This window comes from Hyaena hyaena, unplaced genomic scaffold (genome assembly GCF_003009895.1).
Source record: "Hyaena hyaena isolate Hyena2069 unplaced genomic scaffold, ASM300989v1 scaffold_0, whole genome shotgun sequence".
NCBI lineage: Eukaryota > Metazoa > Chordata > Mammalia > Carnivora > Hyaenidae > Hyaena > Hyaena hyaena.
The window spans coordinates 4,806,637-4,824,742 of NW_024080632.1; the positions used below are offsets into that span (position 1 = coordinate 4,806,637).

The 18,106-nt window shown below is 40.6% G+C and overlaps 2 protein-coding genes across 6 annotated transcripts in view; one reads left to right on the forward strand and one right to left on the reverse strand.

Moving 5' to 3' along the window:
• RAD9B (RAD9 checkpoint clamp component B) overlaps positions 1–3,046 on the forward strand; it is a 30,955-nt gene extending 27,909 nt beyond the window's left edge. For 4 of the 5 annotated variants that reach the window (XM_039247658.1, XM_039247279.1, XM_039247357.1 and 1 more), the window contains one exon: positions 2,149–2,853. In XM_039247658.1, coding sequence (XP_039103589.1) covers positions 2,149–2,277 — 129 coding nt within the window. In that variant the 3' untranslated portion in view covers positions 2,278–2,853. Of the gene's footprint in view, positions 1–2,148; positions 2,854–2,923 lie in introns of those variants that run through there. The other variant, XM_039247728.1, reaches the window with a different exon arrangement.
• A 1,131-nt stretch (positions 3,047–4,177) lies between these two features.
• PPTC7 (protein phosphatase targeting COQ7) overlaps positions 4,178–18,106 on the reverse strand; it is a 38,685-nt gene continuing 24,756 nt past the window's right edge. Inside the window, exons 3-6 of the mRNA XM_039244769.1 lie at positions 14,811–15,009; positions 10,853–10,976; positions 9,090–9,219; positions 4,178–7,982 (exon numbers count right to left, since the gene is read on the reverse strand). Of these exons, the coding sequence (XP_039100700.1) occupies positions 7,924–7,982; positions 9,090–9,219; positions 10,853–10,976; positions 14,811–15,009 (512 nt within the window). The 3' untranslated portion in view covers positions 4,178–7,923. The remainder of the gene's footprint in view (positions 7,983–9,089; positions 9,220–10,852; positions 10,977–14,810; positions 15,010–18,106) is intronic.

The window sequence follows — 18,106 nt, forward strand, 5'->3', positions numbered from 1 at the left end:
ACAGAATCTGAAGCAGACTTCAGGCTCTGAGCTAGCTGTCAGCACAGAACCTGATGTGGGGCTCGAACCCACAAACTGTGAGATCATGACCTGAGCTGAAGCTGGACGCTTAACCAACTGAGCCACCCAGGCGCCCCTATTTCTGGATTTTCTATTCTGTTCCATTGATCTATGTGTCTCTTTTTATGTCAGTACCATACTGTTTTGATTACTGCAGCTTTGTAATTTAACTTGAAGTCCAGAATTGTAATGCCTCCAGCTTTGCTTTTCTTTCAAGATTGCTTTGGCTATTCAGGGTCTTGTGGTTCCATACAAATTTTAGGATTATGTGTTCTATTTCTGTAAAAATGCTGTTGGTGTTTTGATAGGAATTGCATTGAATGAGTAGACTGCTTTGGGTAATATAGACATTTTAATAATATTTGTTCTTCTAATCCACATTCCTTTGTGTCCTCTGCAATTTCTTCCATCAGTGTTTTATAGTTTTCAGAGTACACATCTTTCACCTCTTTGATTAGGCTTATTTCTAGGTATCTAATTATTTTGGGTGCAGTTGTATTGAGGTGAAATTTTTATTTATTTTAAAATTATTTTTATTTACTTTTTGAGAGAGAGGGAGGAAGAGACGATGTGCGTGTGCATGTGAGAATGGGAGGGGCAGAGGAAGAGGGAGAAAATCTCAAGCAGGCTTAGCACTGTCAGCACAGACCCCAACATGGGACTTCGTCTCACAAACCGTGAGCTCATGACCTGAGCTGAACCAAGAGTCAGACACTTAACTGACTGAGCCACCCAGGTGCCCCAAAGTGGTGGTTCTTAACTGAGGCAGTTATGCTCCCTAGAGAGGACACTGAGTGATGTCTGGGGACATTTTTGGATGTTGCAATTTGGGGAGGAGGGGCTACTGGAATCTTGTGGGTAGAGGCCATCCCCTGCCTACACAGCACAGTCCCAACGAAGAACCCTTAGCCCAAAAATGTCTGTAGTGCTGACTGCAAAACCCTAATTCAAAGGGTGGGCCAGCTGAACATTCTAAAAGCAACCAGGAGAGTGTGGCAGGAGGAAGGTACGAGAAAAAAGCATGAGTATCAAATGGGATGAAGACCCAAAATGGTCATTGACAAGGATGTGGCGATTTGAGATGACTACAAGAACAGTTAGTGACGTCGTGGGGTCAGAGCTGTTTCAGTCGGACTGAGGAACAGGAGAATGAGAAAATGGAGACTGTAAATGCAGACAACTCTACAGCAGAAATCAGGCAACAGTGGTAAGTGGGAAATGGGATAAGGCTATTTTATATTTTAAAGATGAGAAGGGCGCTTGGGTGGCTTAGTAGTAGTTAAGCATCTGACTTCAGCTCAGGTCATGGTCTCACGGTTGGTGAGGTGGAGCCCGGCATCAGGCTCTCTGCTATCAAATCCTCTGCCCCTCTATCTCTGCCCCTCCCCTGCTTGCTCTGTCTCTCAAAAATAAATATATATTTTTAAAAGTGACATTTTATTAAAGTGCTGATATTCCTATTCAACAGAGAGGCCTGGGAGGCAGAGACGGGGAGAGAAGGAATGGCATTACCTGGGAGTGGTAGCCTCTGCTGCAGCAGGAGGGAAGGGGAAGAAGATGAATTAGTCAGGTAGCAATGCCCACGGAGGGTCCCTTTGTCTCTGTCTCCCACTGCCTTGGTGTGAGTTTTAATGGCTCAGGCAGGGGGCTCAGTCTGTTAAGTGGTTACATGTCCAACTCTTGGTTTCAGCTCAGGTCATGATCTCATGGTTTGTGAGTTCGAGCCCTGCATTGGGCTCTGTGCTGACAGCACAGAGCCTGCCTGAGATTTTCTTTTTCCCTCTCTTTCTGCCCCTCCTCTGCTCTCTCTCTCAAGCTTAAAAAAAAATTTTTTTTTTAATGGCTTAGGCAGAAGAGTCAGAAGCAGATCACTGACCCCAAACTGTGCCTTGAAGGCAGGGAAAGGTTTTGTTTTAGGATGTGCTGGACCAGTCATGAAGGTTGTTCTGGGTGTTCCATGAACCATCACTGTCCAAGTTAGGGAGACCATATTGGCCAGCTTTCTGAAAAGGGGCTGTTAACCTGGAGCATCTAACAAGCACTAACCTTTGCTTGAATAAACAGCAGAGTCACTTTTTTCCCCTCCAGTTTTCTTCCATGTTCTTTGGAGCAGTTTCTTCTGACCAGCAAGAACACTTCAACCACCCTTTTGACAGTCTGGCAACAGCAAGTGACAGTGAGGAGGACATGAATAATGGCAGTTTTTCCACATTCTAACATTTAATGATGGCTGAATTGGCCCCCAGCCCATTTGCTAGCTCACTCGCAACCTCAGACACATTTGCACATTCAGTCGATAAAGATACTGTCTTGGCCTTCCTTGAAACGGGGCATGGGTTTCTGCTTTTCCCAAATCATCTGGTCTAACAGCCGTATCTAGAAATAGCTGCTTCAGTGTACATATTTGCTTTAAAACCATTATGTTACATGGGAGACAGTAGAGTTTTCCATGCAGTGATAAAAGCCCATTTGAGTTCTCCAATTCAATGTACGCTCACACTAGAGCTTTTAGCATTTTCTTTGCCAGTTTTATAAAGGTATTTAGACTTTCTTCGGCAGCTATTTGGAGTGTATGAGTATGCCTTGTAGTCTTGTGACTAGTAGGTAGCTTTTGTATTTGATTGCAAACAGTTGACGTTTGGTGCTTTCAGACATCATTAAAAGTTATGCAATCTTTTCTCATGTAATGCAGGACTTTTTTTGTCCATTGCTTTTTATATTTTGTTAAGATTTTAAGTAAAACAATCTCTGGAGAAAAAAGGTCTGGAATAAAAATAATAGCTACCCCATTCACTTTGGAGTTTTTTTATACATTGTAAAATTTAATTTTTTGATTTTCGTATGTGGTTTCTACATTTTGCAGTGTGATGCAGAAAAGAATTTAATGGAACTGATGCCAAAAAATTTATTTCTGTTATCTGATATAGAGCAGCAGCCTCCGCTGCCAGAGACACTAGATCTGGAGTAAAATGAGGTAGATTATGAATGTCTCTGTTCTTTGTCCTGTTGAGAATTAGCTTCCTACCTGTACAAACAGACTAAAAACTCTGGCACAAAACCACTGTTATGTAATTTGATGCAAGCCTCTCCCTTCCCCGAACCTGTTTACAGTCCATTAGAACCTGACAAACTCGACTTCTATAACATCTTACTGTGCAGTCTTTGTGAACCAACACATCACAAGGAAATGTTAACTGGCAAGCAGTTGTACATTTTGTGAGGATTTCATACACAAAGGTGGCAGAGTGAGTTAGTAAACTTTAGAACTGTGAACAGAGCTCTAACTAAAACCACAATGAATTTGGCTCTTGTAGCTTAGTCATGAGTCAGAGCTACCCACAATAACCTAATAAAAACTCAGGTTCATCCCAAAATGTTCCTCAATGAATGAAAATGGGCTTTCACCAAGCTTTTTGTGGAAATTGGCAATGCCCACATAATTTCAAGTCCTTTCACGCTGTAGGCTAAAGATTTACATATCTTAGGCTCGCACTGATGATTAACACTGAATTTCACATATTCCTAAAAACTGCAGATGACTGCACGGGGAGCAGGTGTACCCAAGAGTAACCGGAGGTGGTCTCCTTGCAGAGGATGAAGTTTCTGGTTCACTCGCTGACATGGGCTGAGGGGTGCAGGTTGTGAAGGTACCATCAACAATAATTGCCTGGATGCAGCACAAGTCTGGAAGAGATAGTCACACTATTAAATTGTATGTAATTTGGGTTTTAGAATCTGCATACAGAATGGTAAGTTTAAATGACACCAGATTTTTGTGTGGCTTCATTCCATATCATTTTTGGAAGATGCGAAAGCTTGCTCAGTTGGGAAAACATCTATAATTTTACACTCAGTTATCAGTCCATTTTGATGAATTTTCGAGGCAGCTAAACTGATGTAGTAAACCAGCTGGTGAAAAAGAGCTAAGTGAGATAAACTAGTAAAAGACAGAAAATGACAGCTACAAAGTAAGGAGTCACTGCTAGAATGACTAAGAGGCTTGGAAATGAGGATTTGATAGAGACCCACAAAATGTCAAGGGCTGGTGTCTTACATAGTTACGGTTCAAATTAAGGAGTTACACAGATTAGTATAAATACTATATTTATTAAATATCTTTACAGTTTATTTAAATGTATTTACAGAACTATTCCTGCATAAGTTATATTTTAGACATCCAATTCAGGTCATTGCCTCTTGGGTAAGACAAACAATGATAGTCTCAACAGAAAAAAGCAGCTCATTAGTATACACAAATTCAAATTTGCTTCATTATTTAGCCATCTTTGCCACAGACTACCTGCTAACAGTTAAAATTTTGCCATGGACACTGCTGATTTTTAGTTGAGAAGTTAAATTTTGCAAATAATTTTTTTCACAAAGAGAACCGATTCCTTTCTGCTTCATATTTTCAATTTTATAAGCAGATTTTTTTTGATATTGTAAAATTTGTTAACTGCAAAATGTGATAGTTTCCACGGAAACTGGATGCTGTAGCTTCTACCAAAGATAGCTGGTATCAGGTGACAAGGAACCATGAACTTATTCCAGAGTACAAACATTTACAGCTCTAGCCAATCTCGTTTACAATCTCCAAAATGCTCAAAACTGACTCAGTGAATCCCCACAACTCCTGCCTCGTTGCTCAAGGTGGTGGGTTGGTGGTACTGAAGGCTACTGTTCTATCCAGAACAAATGCAGCTGACAGGAGAGGGCACCCTCCTATCATGCAAAGCTTGAAACCTAATTTCTAATCTAGACACAGCCCACCCCCCAGACATGCATACCTGGAATGGATTCTTTTGTGATTTAGTACCTATCAACCACATCAAGCCAGTACAGTAATTCAGGACAAATAACTTGTTTCCCCCATCCCCATTTCTTCTTTCAGTTTTGAAGAGCCTATGGATTCTACTGCATTATCCATTCAGTAATTTTTTTTGTGCGCAGGCAGCTTAAGTTCACAGGAAGAAATAAGGTTCTGATATGTTTAGAGTGCACATTTTAAAACAGAATAAAATAAAAATTTCAAGCATGTGATAAAAATATTGATTTTTATAATACAGTATTGCTTTATAAATATAGATGGAAAAGCTATAAACTTTACTGGTCTTTGGTGCATCCAGAGAGGGATAAATAATTTGCCATTTTAATTAGAGATCCAAATTCTCTTTTGTTATAAAAGTCCACTGGATGAGGCAAATTGTGTGTGTTTATACTGCTTGATTTAAAATACAGTTAACACACACATCAAGTTCAGAATCAGACCCACCAAGTAGTATATCTCAGTCACATCCCCCAGAGACTTGGGTTCTGTGACCTGGAAAATTCCAGTATGGGTCCAGCAGAGCCTCTGATCACTGGGAGTGAAAGGAGAGTTCCCGGTTAAGCAGCACTCCAACTGACCACTCCCTCCCCCACCGGCAGTTGTAAAATTAAGTGCTCAACACACAAAGGACAGGGCAAAAGAAAACAGAAAAAATATTTTGTGTCACTAACCTACAGGCCAGGTCCAAAGTTAGTTCCACTGTGAAACTCAATTCTTGTCCCCCTATTTTCAACGTCACTGACACAAACACTGTCGATTTCTAATAGTCGTTTCTCAAAGAAGACTAAGTTGATTAAATAAATGCATTGTGTAAAACACCACCAATCTAGCTTTATACAGATTGTGTTTGATGGGTTAAATGAGAGCAGAGGAAAGGCAGTGACTTGACCAGCACTGCTCCTACAAGGAATTAAAGGTAGGCATTGGAAAATTAATGCAAAATATATCCAGATCATAGGCTATATACATACCTCTGACCGGAAATAATTAAAAACCCAAATAAAAGAACTGAAATTGTCAGCCCAATATAAATGTATTCCTTCCAACAAAAACCCTTCTGGATGCAACTTTCTTTACTTTTTAAATACATAGAGACTGCAAACAGTTTGTGCAAAATAAATACCCCGCCACTTGCCAGTCTCGCTTCTGTGTTTTATCAAAGCACGATGGGTACTCGTTATTTAAACAGTCTCCCCTCCACCGCCCTCCCCTGTCTCTTATTCTCCTCTACCAAAGAATTCTGTTTTGTCAAGTTAGGGTAGTTAAGGCATTCTGACATGTAATTAAAGGTGATTCAAAATAGATATCTAACATTATGCCAATTTAGGAATAGTAGATAAATTACTGAACGGCTTACAAATGAATAACTCATTCTTATTATAAATGAAATGCCTGTTACAAGCATGATGCATTGAAATATAGTAATGACATGTACATGGTACATGTTAAACAATTTTAAATAAAAGCTTGACAGTTACTCAAATATACAGTACAAATTCACAAAACAAAATCTTTTAAAACAAGTTGAGGTAACCTCAAACATAAGTTTTAATGCAATAAACCAGGGAATAAGTATCTCCTTTAGAGAAAGAGACTTTCTGTATTCTCCTCCAGTAGATTCTCATCAGGTTTAATTGCATTCTCATCTATACACCAATGTTACCTGACTTATATATAAAACATGGCTTTAATTTAAGGATTTCTAAGTATATATATATTTTCTACCACCAAGTTAATGAAGGAAAAAAACTGACCCAAAAATATATATCTTTACAGCAGTCGACTTGTACACAAACCTTAAAAATAAGTTTGAGCTTGCAGATAAAGGGAAAACTGAATGCGGGGTAGTTTTATAAGGAAACTATACACTTCAAGATGGCTATTCGTAAACTGTAAACATTAAGCTTGATTCAGAAACCCCTAAATTTCTGTGTAGGGCAAATGCAAATGTCAGATCCTCACCAGGAGTTTTCCCCGTGGACTCTCGTGCTGTTACCACCGCCCACGGTGCTCTTTCCACACAAGACTCCCTGAATGTGGTACATGCTCTACAGAGAGCAAGCCTACTAATGACAAGTCTGACAGGGAGACTAGGAGTAGCACGACCATCAAAAGCCAACAAAACTCAAAGTTACAGCTGTCCACTGTGAGGCCTGTGGGCCCAGGGCTCCCACACGGCGGCGTCATATCAGACAGCTGGGAGGAACTTCGTCCACAACATTAACTTTCTAGACTTTGAGAAGTTTACAATATTGAGTAATATTTCCATTGAGAAATGTTGGCAGGGAGTCTCCCCAACCCCTCCTGCAGATCAGGCCACCAGCCTATGGTTTGAACTAATCAATAAACTGCTGAAACTTTCCTTACAGGACCATACTTGGGCATCATTTAAAAACCACAGAACATTTGCATCCACAGAACTAAACTGAAGTTTTCTTCCAATTTGTAACAAAAAAGCTCCTGGGATAAAGATTTCATAATCCAGAGCAGTATTTTAGAGCAGAATTATAAGCCCCTGAAAAATAGGAGTTTATAATGAAAACATAAAGCCACACCCGATCATCCTAACAAAGACTGTGTAGTACGTGTGTAACATTTCTTTTGATGATAACGTATGTTTCTAGTAGATGTACCATAACATACAATTTGTGTTAGACTTTAAAAATCCCTTTTACACATTGTAATTTTGAATTCACTTTACCAGCATCGTCATTTTCAATACTTAAACCATTTTTGAAACGCAATAGCCATTTTGGCCTTGAACACCTCCATCCCATCGGAGAAAGGACAGTAGGAAGTGAAGGCCCATCTTCAAAATCTTGTTTCTCTTCGAAGCTGCTGGCAGAAAATGAGCTAGTGAATGACAGTAGTGGTTCTCCACAAAGATCCCAACCAGGTCTCAAAAAGACAAAGGCTTCCATCCCCAGCCTTTGAGATCAGTGGCAAAGAAGCACGGTCCTGCCAGCAGGATCAGCTCACGTGGCAGGGGGACTCGAGAGGATGAAAGGAAAGGCCGGAGCTGACACCTAGGCAGGTCAGTCTGTATACTCAGCCACGATTGAAAGAAGGACGGTGATGTCATCTGGCTTTCCACCTAAAATGAAAATGAAAATATATTCACAGATCTTAAAAGGAAAAGTCAATTAAAAATGTAAGCCTAAGCAGGTACTAAGAGACAAATGCTTGCAGTTCAGGCGGGTTTGGTGTGTCAACATGCTCTAGTAGAAAAATATTTGATGTGAATGATATCTGATAAAGAGAAATAGTTAAACAAAATAAGTTATATGTAGTTTAGTTGAGCTTTAAAAAAACCTTTACGCTTCTTTACAACAGGAGCTCTATTAAAATGGCTACCACATCCTCTGTTTATAGCAATCACAGTAAAGACAAAATCTGGTTAGGATAAATTCTGCCTGATGAGAAACTTACATGCTTTACTCACAATCCTAATTTGGACAAACATATCTAATGTTTTGAAGCTAGGAATAGTCTTGTATTCTAATCTGCCAAACAGCTATGGCATGTGCTTTCTTCTATTTTAAAACTTTCTGGAGGACTAAGAAATGCTTTACATGTCATAATATTATATCAGCAAGAAACTGACCAACTCCACAAGTTCTGATATGATAGCACCAACATGTCATCCCAGCTCTGAGACTGGGCTACTGGCCTGCTCCCAAAGTTACATATCGTTCAGCAGACAGAAGGACTCTTGAGGCAAGGGCAGTTTAACATTGCTTCCCCCTTCAAAACCTGCTGTGGTAATTTGGCAGGCAAATACTGTCAACGAGTCCCACAAAGCCAGAGGAAGGGAGAAGTGAAATGTCAGACCCGTGAAGGGCAGAATGTTAAACTGTTAGGAATGTCCAGGGCCTCTAGGCAGACTTAGAGGCCTTCTGGGCTCAGGTCCAAGCAGTGCGGCGGTGGCAATAAAGGGCTTCAGGTTCCGCTGGCCTCTACAGCCAATGGAGTTCAGCTCTGGAGGGCATCCTCTGTGGGGAAGACATGATGACAGGTACTTGCTCTCGTCCTTCAGCGCGAGGGCCTGCTGACCTAGCTCAAAGCCACAGGCTCCCAGCTGGAAGAGGATGTCTTACCAGTCTCACCCCGGTGTTCTAGTTTACGCCGCTCCACAGCCCACAATGCTCCCGTCCTACTGTGTCCCCAGTTAGTCCCTGTGCCCTTCCTAAGGAATGCTTACCTCTCACATTCAATCCATTGTCACATGCAAACTGTGCAAAAGGTGACATATAATTTGGGTCATAGGCCAGCTCATGGGCTTGCTCAGCAATGCTTCTTGCCGTCTGTTGTATACTCTCATAATTTGAATTCTAAGATGAAAGGATGAGGGAGTTATTTTTACATAATACCTCAAATGATTTCTGCACACAAGTACACAAACTTCTTGTAAATACCACTTTTTGAGACAGTAATGCTGATCTAGCCACAGTTTCCAGCATTTAAGTTTTTACTCCAGTTAGAGAAGACATTAAAACATTACACCTTTAGTAAAATGAACAAGACCACCAGTGCTGCCTGCACAAGATGTCAGTCAGATGTCGTTCTTTGCTCAGGTGGCCTTGGGCCCTGAAGGTTGCATTTCCATTTTTGCTTTTTTCCCCATTTGGAATTCTTACGGTATTCTTGCTAAAACTGGATGGGACTGAAAAGGTGGATTTTGATAGCACTTTAGGGGTGACCTCAAAAGTTTCCTTGCTTCGGAATGCAACCCTGGCCAACCACAGTTTGCTCTCCAAGTAAGAGCTGCCAGGTGTCCTACTGAAAATACCTTTAGAATTTTACATCATGATGAAAGATTCTTGTTTAGCTGTGGGACCTTGATCCACACCCTTATCCTTGCTGCTTCAACCTCCTCATCTGTACAACGGGGATGGGAAACAAGGTCCACTTTAACATGCTAAGACTCGGAATCGTTTTAGTATAAATTATAACAGGCTTCTGTTTCATTGTTGCTTCCTCTGAGGCCTTCCCTGGTCAATCTTTCTAAAACAGCAGCTCCTTTTATTCTCCATTCCTTCACCCTGCTTTAGTTTCCTTCTAAGCCACTAACACTTATTATATATTTCTTTCTCTGTATTATCTTTCTCCACTAGAATGTCAACTCCATATGCAGGGAATGTGTCATTTCTGCTTACCACACTGTCCCCACACAGAGTACAGGGCCAGCACCATATAAACACCTGACCTTTACTGTACCCCACAGATGGGGTATGCCACTAAGGATCTCGTATACATGGTCTTAGTTAATCCTCACCACAACGCTGTAATAAATTATAATAGGACCTTTGGTACCCCTCATTTTAAAGGTGAGGAAAATATTGTTTAGAAAGTTCAGCAACCTACTTAAAGTCATACTGCTTACTGGTATGGTCATAGGAAAAGATTAATTTTCCCCAGAGTTACTACTTTTACAAAGCCAGAAAAATATGAAAAAACTGGTTTTCACGTCCTTCCACTCTCTGTATGGGCCAAGTCTGAACTGTTTCGTTACTGCAACAGCTCAGATCACATGAAGGCCCCTAGCTGCCTGCTGCCCTTGGCTTGGCTGGCTCTGGTGTGGTGATTTCCTGTCTTTCCCAACCTCAACACCTGCTGAGTCTGTTAAGAGAATAAAAGGAGAAAAAACCAGGAGCCAGCACTATTAAAATACAATTAAAAATACAAGAAATGTCTCATCTGGACTTTCCTACCTTTACCACTCTTTTCCTTTTTTTTAACCTTTACCACTCTACTGAAAGGTATAGGTGGGAAAGCTCTTTTTTCTCAAGTGCTTCAATTGTGAATACTTCCAATTACAATTGCTTGAAAGACCAGAACTACTATTATTTTCGTAAATTACAAAAGAGTACTTTCCTCCAAAAAGAGATAATACAATTGGGCCAATAACACTTAGCTGCCCAGAGAGGGCCACTCCTTCCATGAACCAACCTTTGAGTTAATTACCTTTAATTTTTTTAGCTCCTGAAGGATCATATAATCAGGCATGTTGTCAAAAAGTCCATCTGTTGCCGTCAGGATAATGTCTCCCAACTGGACATCAAAAGATGTGCTATCAGCAGCATCCGGGCTGTGACAAGGACAGGGTAGGGGCAAAGTTACAAGAGGCCTTCAGAGATATGCTCGAAGTTTCCAACAGGCACTATGTTATAATGTAATGAGGCTATAAGAAAAACTAATTTATAATAACAGAATCAATAATAATAATAATAATAATAAAACAGTCATGGGGCACCTGGTGGCTCAGTTGGTTAAGTGTCGGACTTCAGCTCAGGTCATGATCTCACAGTTCACAAGTCTGAGCCCCGCAATGAGCTCTGTGCTGATAGCTCAAAGCCTGGAGCTGCTTCAGATTCTGTGTCTCCCTCTCTCTCTGCCCCTCCCCCGCCTGTGCTGGCTCACGTGCTCTCCCAAAAATGAATAAAAAACATTAAAAAAAAAAAAACCTCAGTCATTCTGAAATTCCTAACCGTGAAAAAAATTAATTGAAAAACCTGATATAAATAGTTCAAAAGCTTAACTGAAACTAGTCACATGTGGCTTAAAAGGAGGAAGGGTTCTTTTCTGAGTCAGACTAACATGCCTCTAAAAGCCTAGTAGAAATGAGTCTTTATTTCCTAATTCTTTAGAGCCAAATTCCATCCTCTCTTACTCATTTTGTACTCGTCAGTTTCCCTGCAGGCTTGACTCTGGCTCTCAGGAGGGTGTGGTATAGTGGAATGACAGAGCACCACAGATAAGAGCATGCAAATCTTCTAAGAATTAATTCACATTAAATACTACAATGGTATTTCTTACTATAGTACCAGTAATCACCAGTATTATTACTACTATATTAATATTAGTATGGACTAGTAAGGCAGAGAGTAGGACTGTGTGTCTCACAGGGCTTAAAGAGTGCTCATCATCTAAGTATGTTTTTTAATGTTTATTTATTGTTGAGAGAGAGAGAGAGAGAGACAGACAGAATGTGAGCGAGGGAGGGGCCGAGCGAGAGGGACACACAGAATCTGAAGCAAAGTCCAGGCTCTGAGCTGTCAGCACAGAGCCTGACGTGGAGCTCAAACTCACAAACACAAGATCATGACCTGAGCTGAAGTCGGACGCTTAACCTACTAAGCCACCCAGGCACCCTGTCATCATGTATTTAATTATTAGTATGCCTGGCACATAGCAGGTCTTCAAGAAATATCTAATAAATAAAGAAACAAAGTAACCCTCCAAACTGGGAAAAACTCTTTAATACATTGTTAATGAAGAGAGGAATGTACAGACATTGTGTGTGTGTGTGTGTGTGTGTGTGTGTGTGTGTCTGTGTGTCTGTGTGGTGGGGGGTATTCATAAATACAGATGCTTCCATATGCAGAGAATAAATCTGGAAGGACACAAAGAAACAGACAACAGTGGCTGAGGAGAGAAAACGTATTCCTGGGGGATGGAGTAGGAGGTAAGATTTTTCACTGCATCTTTTTGTATGCAACTTTAAAAAAAATAGATGGGAATGTGTTTTCTCTGTGATAACACCTGATGAAAACAGTAACAAGAACTGGGAGTGGGGGAAGGACACCAGGTGGGGAGAAAAGATCATATATTCCAAGAGTCAATAGCCCTCTCCCAAAGGCTTGTTCTCAGCCATTTCCAAAGGCCATCTTCATTGAATCCAAGCCTCCAAGGTGAGGAAAAGGTGAAATATCTAATAATCTGCCTTAACCTGTAATTAGGGAACAAATGCAAAGAAAAAAATTTAGACACTGACCCAGGCAGGAGAAGCCAGAACCAAGTACCCTGAGTTTGAGAGAAAGACCCCAAAATGTGTTTGTATGACTGATATGTTATGAAATATGGGAAGAGAAAACATAAAAGCCCACCCACCCATGCCTGCTGGGGATTTACACAAAGTGCACTGAGAAAATTTCTGGTTCATCTACTCTAGACTGAGGAAAAGAAGTGGCACATTTAGAAGTTCTGTGACGGGCTTTGGCAAGGAACTTTCCCTTACACATATCACTTACACATTTATATCACAAGTATTCTGTAAAAACAGCTACTAAAGGAAAACTCGTAAACTAAGGTAAAAATTGTACTTTTAGATACGAGGAACTAAGTGATAAGAGAAATGTCATTCAGCAGGAGGAAAAGACTGTAAAACTGGTGGAAACCAGGTCGATTTCTTCTGTGGTATAAAGAGAAACAACGCAAGACACTTCACAGTTGCTCAGACTTTGGAAACGAATCCGATTCTAGAAGTTTAGATTAATGACCAGGTTGGCAGTGAAGCTCTATTTTATGCTGAGGTTTTCCTTCCCCAGGAGTGTCCTTTGCTACCCTGCCTGCGCGAGACTCGTTACCATTGGACGGTCTGTCCTCTTCTCCCAACACTCCCACCCACAAGCTTGGTGTTCTGCCAGCTGCAGTTGTGCCCATTTTGATTGAACATACTGTGCTGCTGGCAACTTCTGACTGCACTGAAACACGAGCTGAAGTCACATGCTAGCAAGCTGTCTGTGGGCTCCGGGGGGAAGCAGCCTCCACCCCGCCGGCAGGCCAGGCAGAACGCTGCCCTCCCCAGACTGTCCCCCAGAGAGCGTGCGAGGTATGGCAGGGCAGCTCCGGCACGCAGGTGCCACAACAAGAATCATGTAAAGGAGAATTAAAACCCAGCTCTCTCTGTTAGCTGAGCTTGGTATCTACCAAGCCCCTGGGGTTCTGCTTTCTCTTCACTCCTATATGGCTAATATGAATATGTACTATAGCCAACTGAAGAAGGGCCTATAATGAAATATTCTTCCGATTACGTTAACATACCTTAATCTGAAAGTAAAAAATGCTTCTCTCTCTCTAGGAGTCAGCAACAGACCTAGATGGACAATCCTGAATACCTAATTATAATATACTCATTCCAGTTTAAAAGATGGCAGTAATAATCATTCTATCTTAGGGGCACCTGGGTGGCTTAGTTGGTTAATCGTCCGACTTTCGCTTAGGTCATGATCTCGCGGTTTGTGGGTTCAAGCCCCGCGTCGGGCTCCGTGCTGACTGCCAGCTCGGAGCCTGGAGCCTGTTTCAGAGTCTGTGACTCCCTCTCTCTCTGACCCTCCCCTGCTCATGCTGTCTCTCTCTCTCTCCTAGAAATAAAACATTAAAAAAAAAAAAATCATTCTATCTTAGTTTGTACTCAAGATCTGGCTTAATAAGAACTATTAAGTAGAGACAATAGACCTTTGCAAGACGATTTCTATTTTTACAAAAGGTTCATTACCCATTTTACAACATTCATTAATCATAATCATCATTTGGCACAGGTCCCTTAAGGTTGTTAAAGGCAAAGGAATCTGAGACTTTGTCTTATTCTGTACTCTGATCTCAGGAAAGACAAACTGTAAAATTTGATTCAGAAAAGCAGTTACTGTCTTGAAAGGTTCTGACAATTTAAAAGTTCTATTTGATGCATATAATGGGAGGCCCCGAGAATCAGGAAGTTATTCTGATAAATAAAGCAGATGTCTGTTTGAACTCTTCCCTAACAACATATGCAAAATCTTGTACAGGCAGTGGCATGCATGGACAATGATTCATTTCTTCAGCACAATTTAACAAATATGACCGTATATACCCTGTGGGTCTTGGTATGAAAAACTGATGTTCTACAAGCCTGAAGAGTATTTTCAGTCTTGTCAAATTATTGGGTGTTTATTAGAATTCAACTTGGCTGCAGTAGCCAGCAAAATATCTTTCAAAGTCAAACTAAAAGGCAGGCCTTTTTGATGAGAACATTCTCAATGTGCCTTATATCATATGGGAACTGAAAATGCCTATCTCCACTGTAGTTAAGGGAGATGGGAGGAGGATGTGGGCGAGCCAAGTCCTACTTGCTCTTAATGTAATGGCCAAGAGGGGGGATTACCTGTCACTCAGGACGACTCCCTCGGCTTCAGGTGGTGCAATTGAGAGCTGGAATGGAGTGTTGAAGTAATGTTGCTGCTCATCTGATCGGTGCACAACTTCACCACCCCTGACAACCAGGAAGCCCGAATCGCCCAGGTTTGCCGTGTGTAAGCGGTGGCTGGTTCTGTCCAGCACCACAATGCAGGCAGTACTGCTACCTAGAAACAAAAACGATCCCCATTTATTTTCTCTTCCTACACTATCTTTGCATCCACATTTTTATCACATCACCCCAAAAAGCAACATGCCACAATTGGAACCTCCTTTGCCCATCTTAGTCATGCTTCAAATCTCCGACAGATGTCAACAGTAACCTGATCAGGGTCAACATAATGGGGAAAAAATATTACACATAGTAGGCCAGCCCCTGAAATCTGAATTCTTTCATTTTCAGAGACAGAAAACAATAAAAATGGCTGGTATTTAACCACACTTTTTCATTTCAATAGCACTATAATCTGTGCCAAACGCTCAAAAGCATGTTGTTGAGATATTAAGTTTTAATACTTAAATGCCAGAAAAAGAATGTTACATTTTCCTGACATTTCTCATTAGTCATTGGCAGGAAGCCTTCTCCATGAAATTCACTAAAATTTAAGGCAGGGCACATAACTATAATTATCAACCAGATTTCCATCTGTCGAGGTCATGAAGAACCTTCATCAGACTCACTATGAAGTGACAAGACCAATTTTCTCAGGTAGCCTGTGGAATCCACCTGTTCACCTTACAGAGACCACTAATGTTCAAAGAGAAGAGAGCAAAAAGCTTCCATGTAGCTTTGCAGCACACAGCTCACATGACCTTCTGCAGATTGAAAAGCTGATGTACCACCAGTATGACTGCTTTCAAGTACTAAAATTTAAACTTATACCTATAGAAATAAAGGCAAAATAGAAAAATAAACAGTTCGCCAAGAAGTAAATGTAAATGGTCTTTCAATATATGAAAAAATCATCATCACACTAGTAGCCATTTGCCTATTAGTCTAACAAGAATTAAAAAAAAGGATCCCGCATGGTGTTGACAAGAGTGCAGGGAACATGGTCATTCTTATTTCATGATGGTGGGAGGGTAAAACTAAACAACCTTTCTGAAGGGCAATACAGCCTTGGAAAATGTGCATATTGTTTGATTTAGCAACTCCTAAGAAACAACTAGAGATGAAAACAAAATAAGTACAAAACCACTGTTGAAGAACTGGGAACAACCTCAACATCTAACATTAAGAGATTGGCTAAATCAGTTACATTGGTTAAATCACATCCATACAGGAGGAGCCTGGACACTATCACAGAATACTTAGGAGTATAGACTCTGCAGTCAGCCTGCCCCCATCTGACTGCTGGCTCTGTCGCTCGCTTACCTGGTGACCTGGAGCAAATTACTTAACCTCTTTGCACCTCAGTTTCCTCATCTACAAAACAGGGATAACAGTACCTACCTCTTAGAGTACTTTGTGAGGATAAAGTTAGTTAAATCATGTCAAACACTTACAACACATAATAAGTGTTAGCTATTTGATAGTCCCTAAAATTGTTAAGAAAAATATATTTGAAACTGAAAGATAACTAAAGCGAAAACAAGTAGATTACAAGCTGGTATTAAAGTTTCCTTAAATAGGGGCACTTGGATGGCCCAATCAGTTAAGCATCTGACTTAGGCTCAAGTCATGATCTCACAGTTCGTGAGTTTGAGCCCTGGGTCGGGCTCTGTGCTGACAGCTCGGAGCTTGGAGCCTGCTTTGGATTCTGTGTCTCTCTCTCGGTCCCTCCCCTGCTTGTACTCTCTCTCTCTCTCAAAAGTTAATTAACATTAAACAAAATTTTTAAGTTTCCTTAAATAAAAAGTGTTACCAAACTTAATTGTACATCAAAAAAAGTAAAATTCAATGTAATTTTAAAAACACAATAGTAGACAAAAGCTAAACTGTTAAGATGACTGTTAATAGCAAAATGAAATAAAACAAACAGGCTATGGAACCAGCTGCATTAAATCCCAGGGCTCCATTATTTTCTAGCTGTGTGACTGTGGGCAAGTCACTTATTCTCTCTAGGCCTCAGTTTCTTCCTAACAAGATGAGAAACAGAAGTACCTGTGAATCTATCTCATGGGCTGCTGTAGTACACGGTAGATTCACAATTCCTATTACTATTAGTCTCTACACAAACATATACAGAAGAAAAATCAGAGAGCATAATCACTAAAATATTCATAGTTTTCTTAGTGGGATTATGGATAATTTGTTATTCATTTTTCCTTAAAAAAATGTATAAGTTAATATAAAAACACTTAAAATTTAAATATTTAGGTCATCGTAATGTTCAGAAATTCGATTTCCCTGTTATCTAACCTGACATCCTAATGCTAAGCTATTTAGTCTCTAGCCATCAAACATCAGAGAGAAAAACAGCACTGTCACGAACTGGCAGTGCCACCAGATGATCTACTGCATAGCTTATGTTAAGATCACCAATTACCTTTCCTTCCTAACTCAATGCACAAAAACTCCAATCGCTTTTCATTAATAGAATCACCACACAAAAGATCTTCTGAAAGCTGATGGGATTAATCTGAGGAGGAAAAATGACAGATGAGTAGCATAACCTTGAAAATCCTGGGGCAGGAAGGACTCATGTTGACTCACTATTACTCACGGACAAACCCAGGCTATCATTTTGCTACCCCTGTGGCTGTCACGGTCACCTGCTGAGTTAGAGTCAAAACGGTCCTTGTGAATGACAGAGCTTTAACATGCAAAGCAGCACAAATGAAGGTAAGCCCAGTCTTACAGAATCATCTGGACTTGGAAGTGTATACTCCTCCTCTGCCTCTTCATAATAACTGATGTGTGCAGGTGGCTCAGGCCCTGAGAGCCTAATCCTGGGAGAGGAGCGCATTATTCTTATGTATTTGTAGAGGAATATGGAGGAAATGAAGGAAAAAAGTGCTGAGGACAACAGTGTCAAGATGTTCAGTCCACTGACCAATCCAGACAGGGACCCAAGCAAATCACTCACACTAACATGGAAATAAATTTTTATCACTGGCCCCTAATTTTGTAAACTACTATGGAGTCTTTTGTGCAGTAAAGAAAGAAAAAAACCTTATTATGACTCACACCCTCATATGCTTAAGATATGTTGGTTTTATAAGACCTAACTCCACTTAAGGTTTTCCGAGAAAATATATACTGACAATTAGCCTGTGATGCCAACTTGGGTCTAAAAGCAGCTAGAAATTCTCAAGAAATGA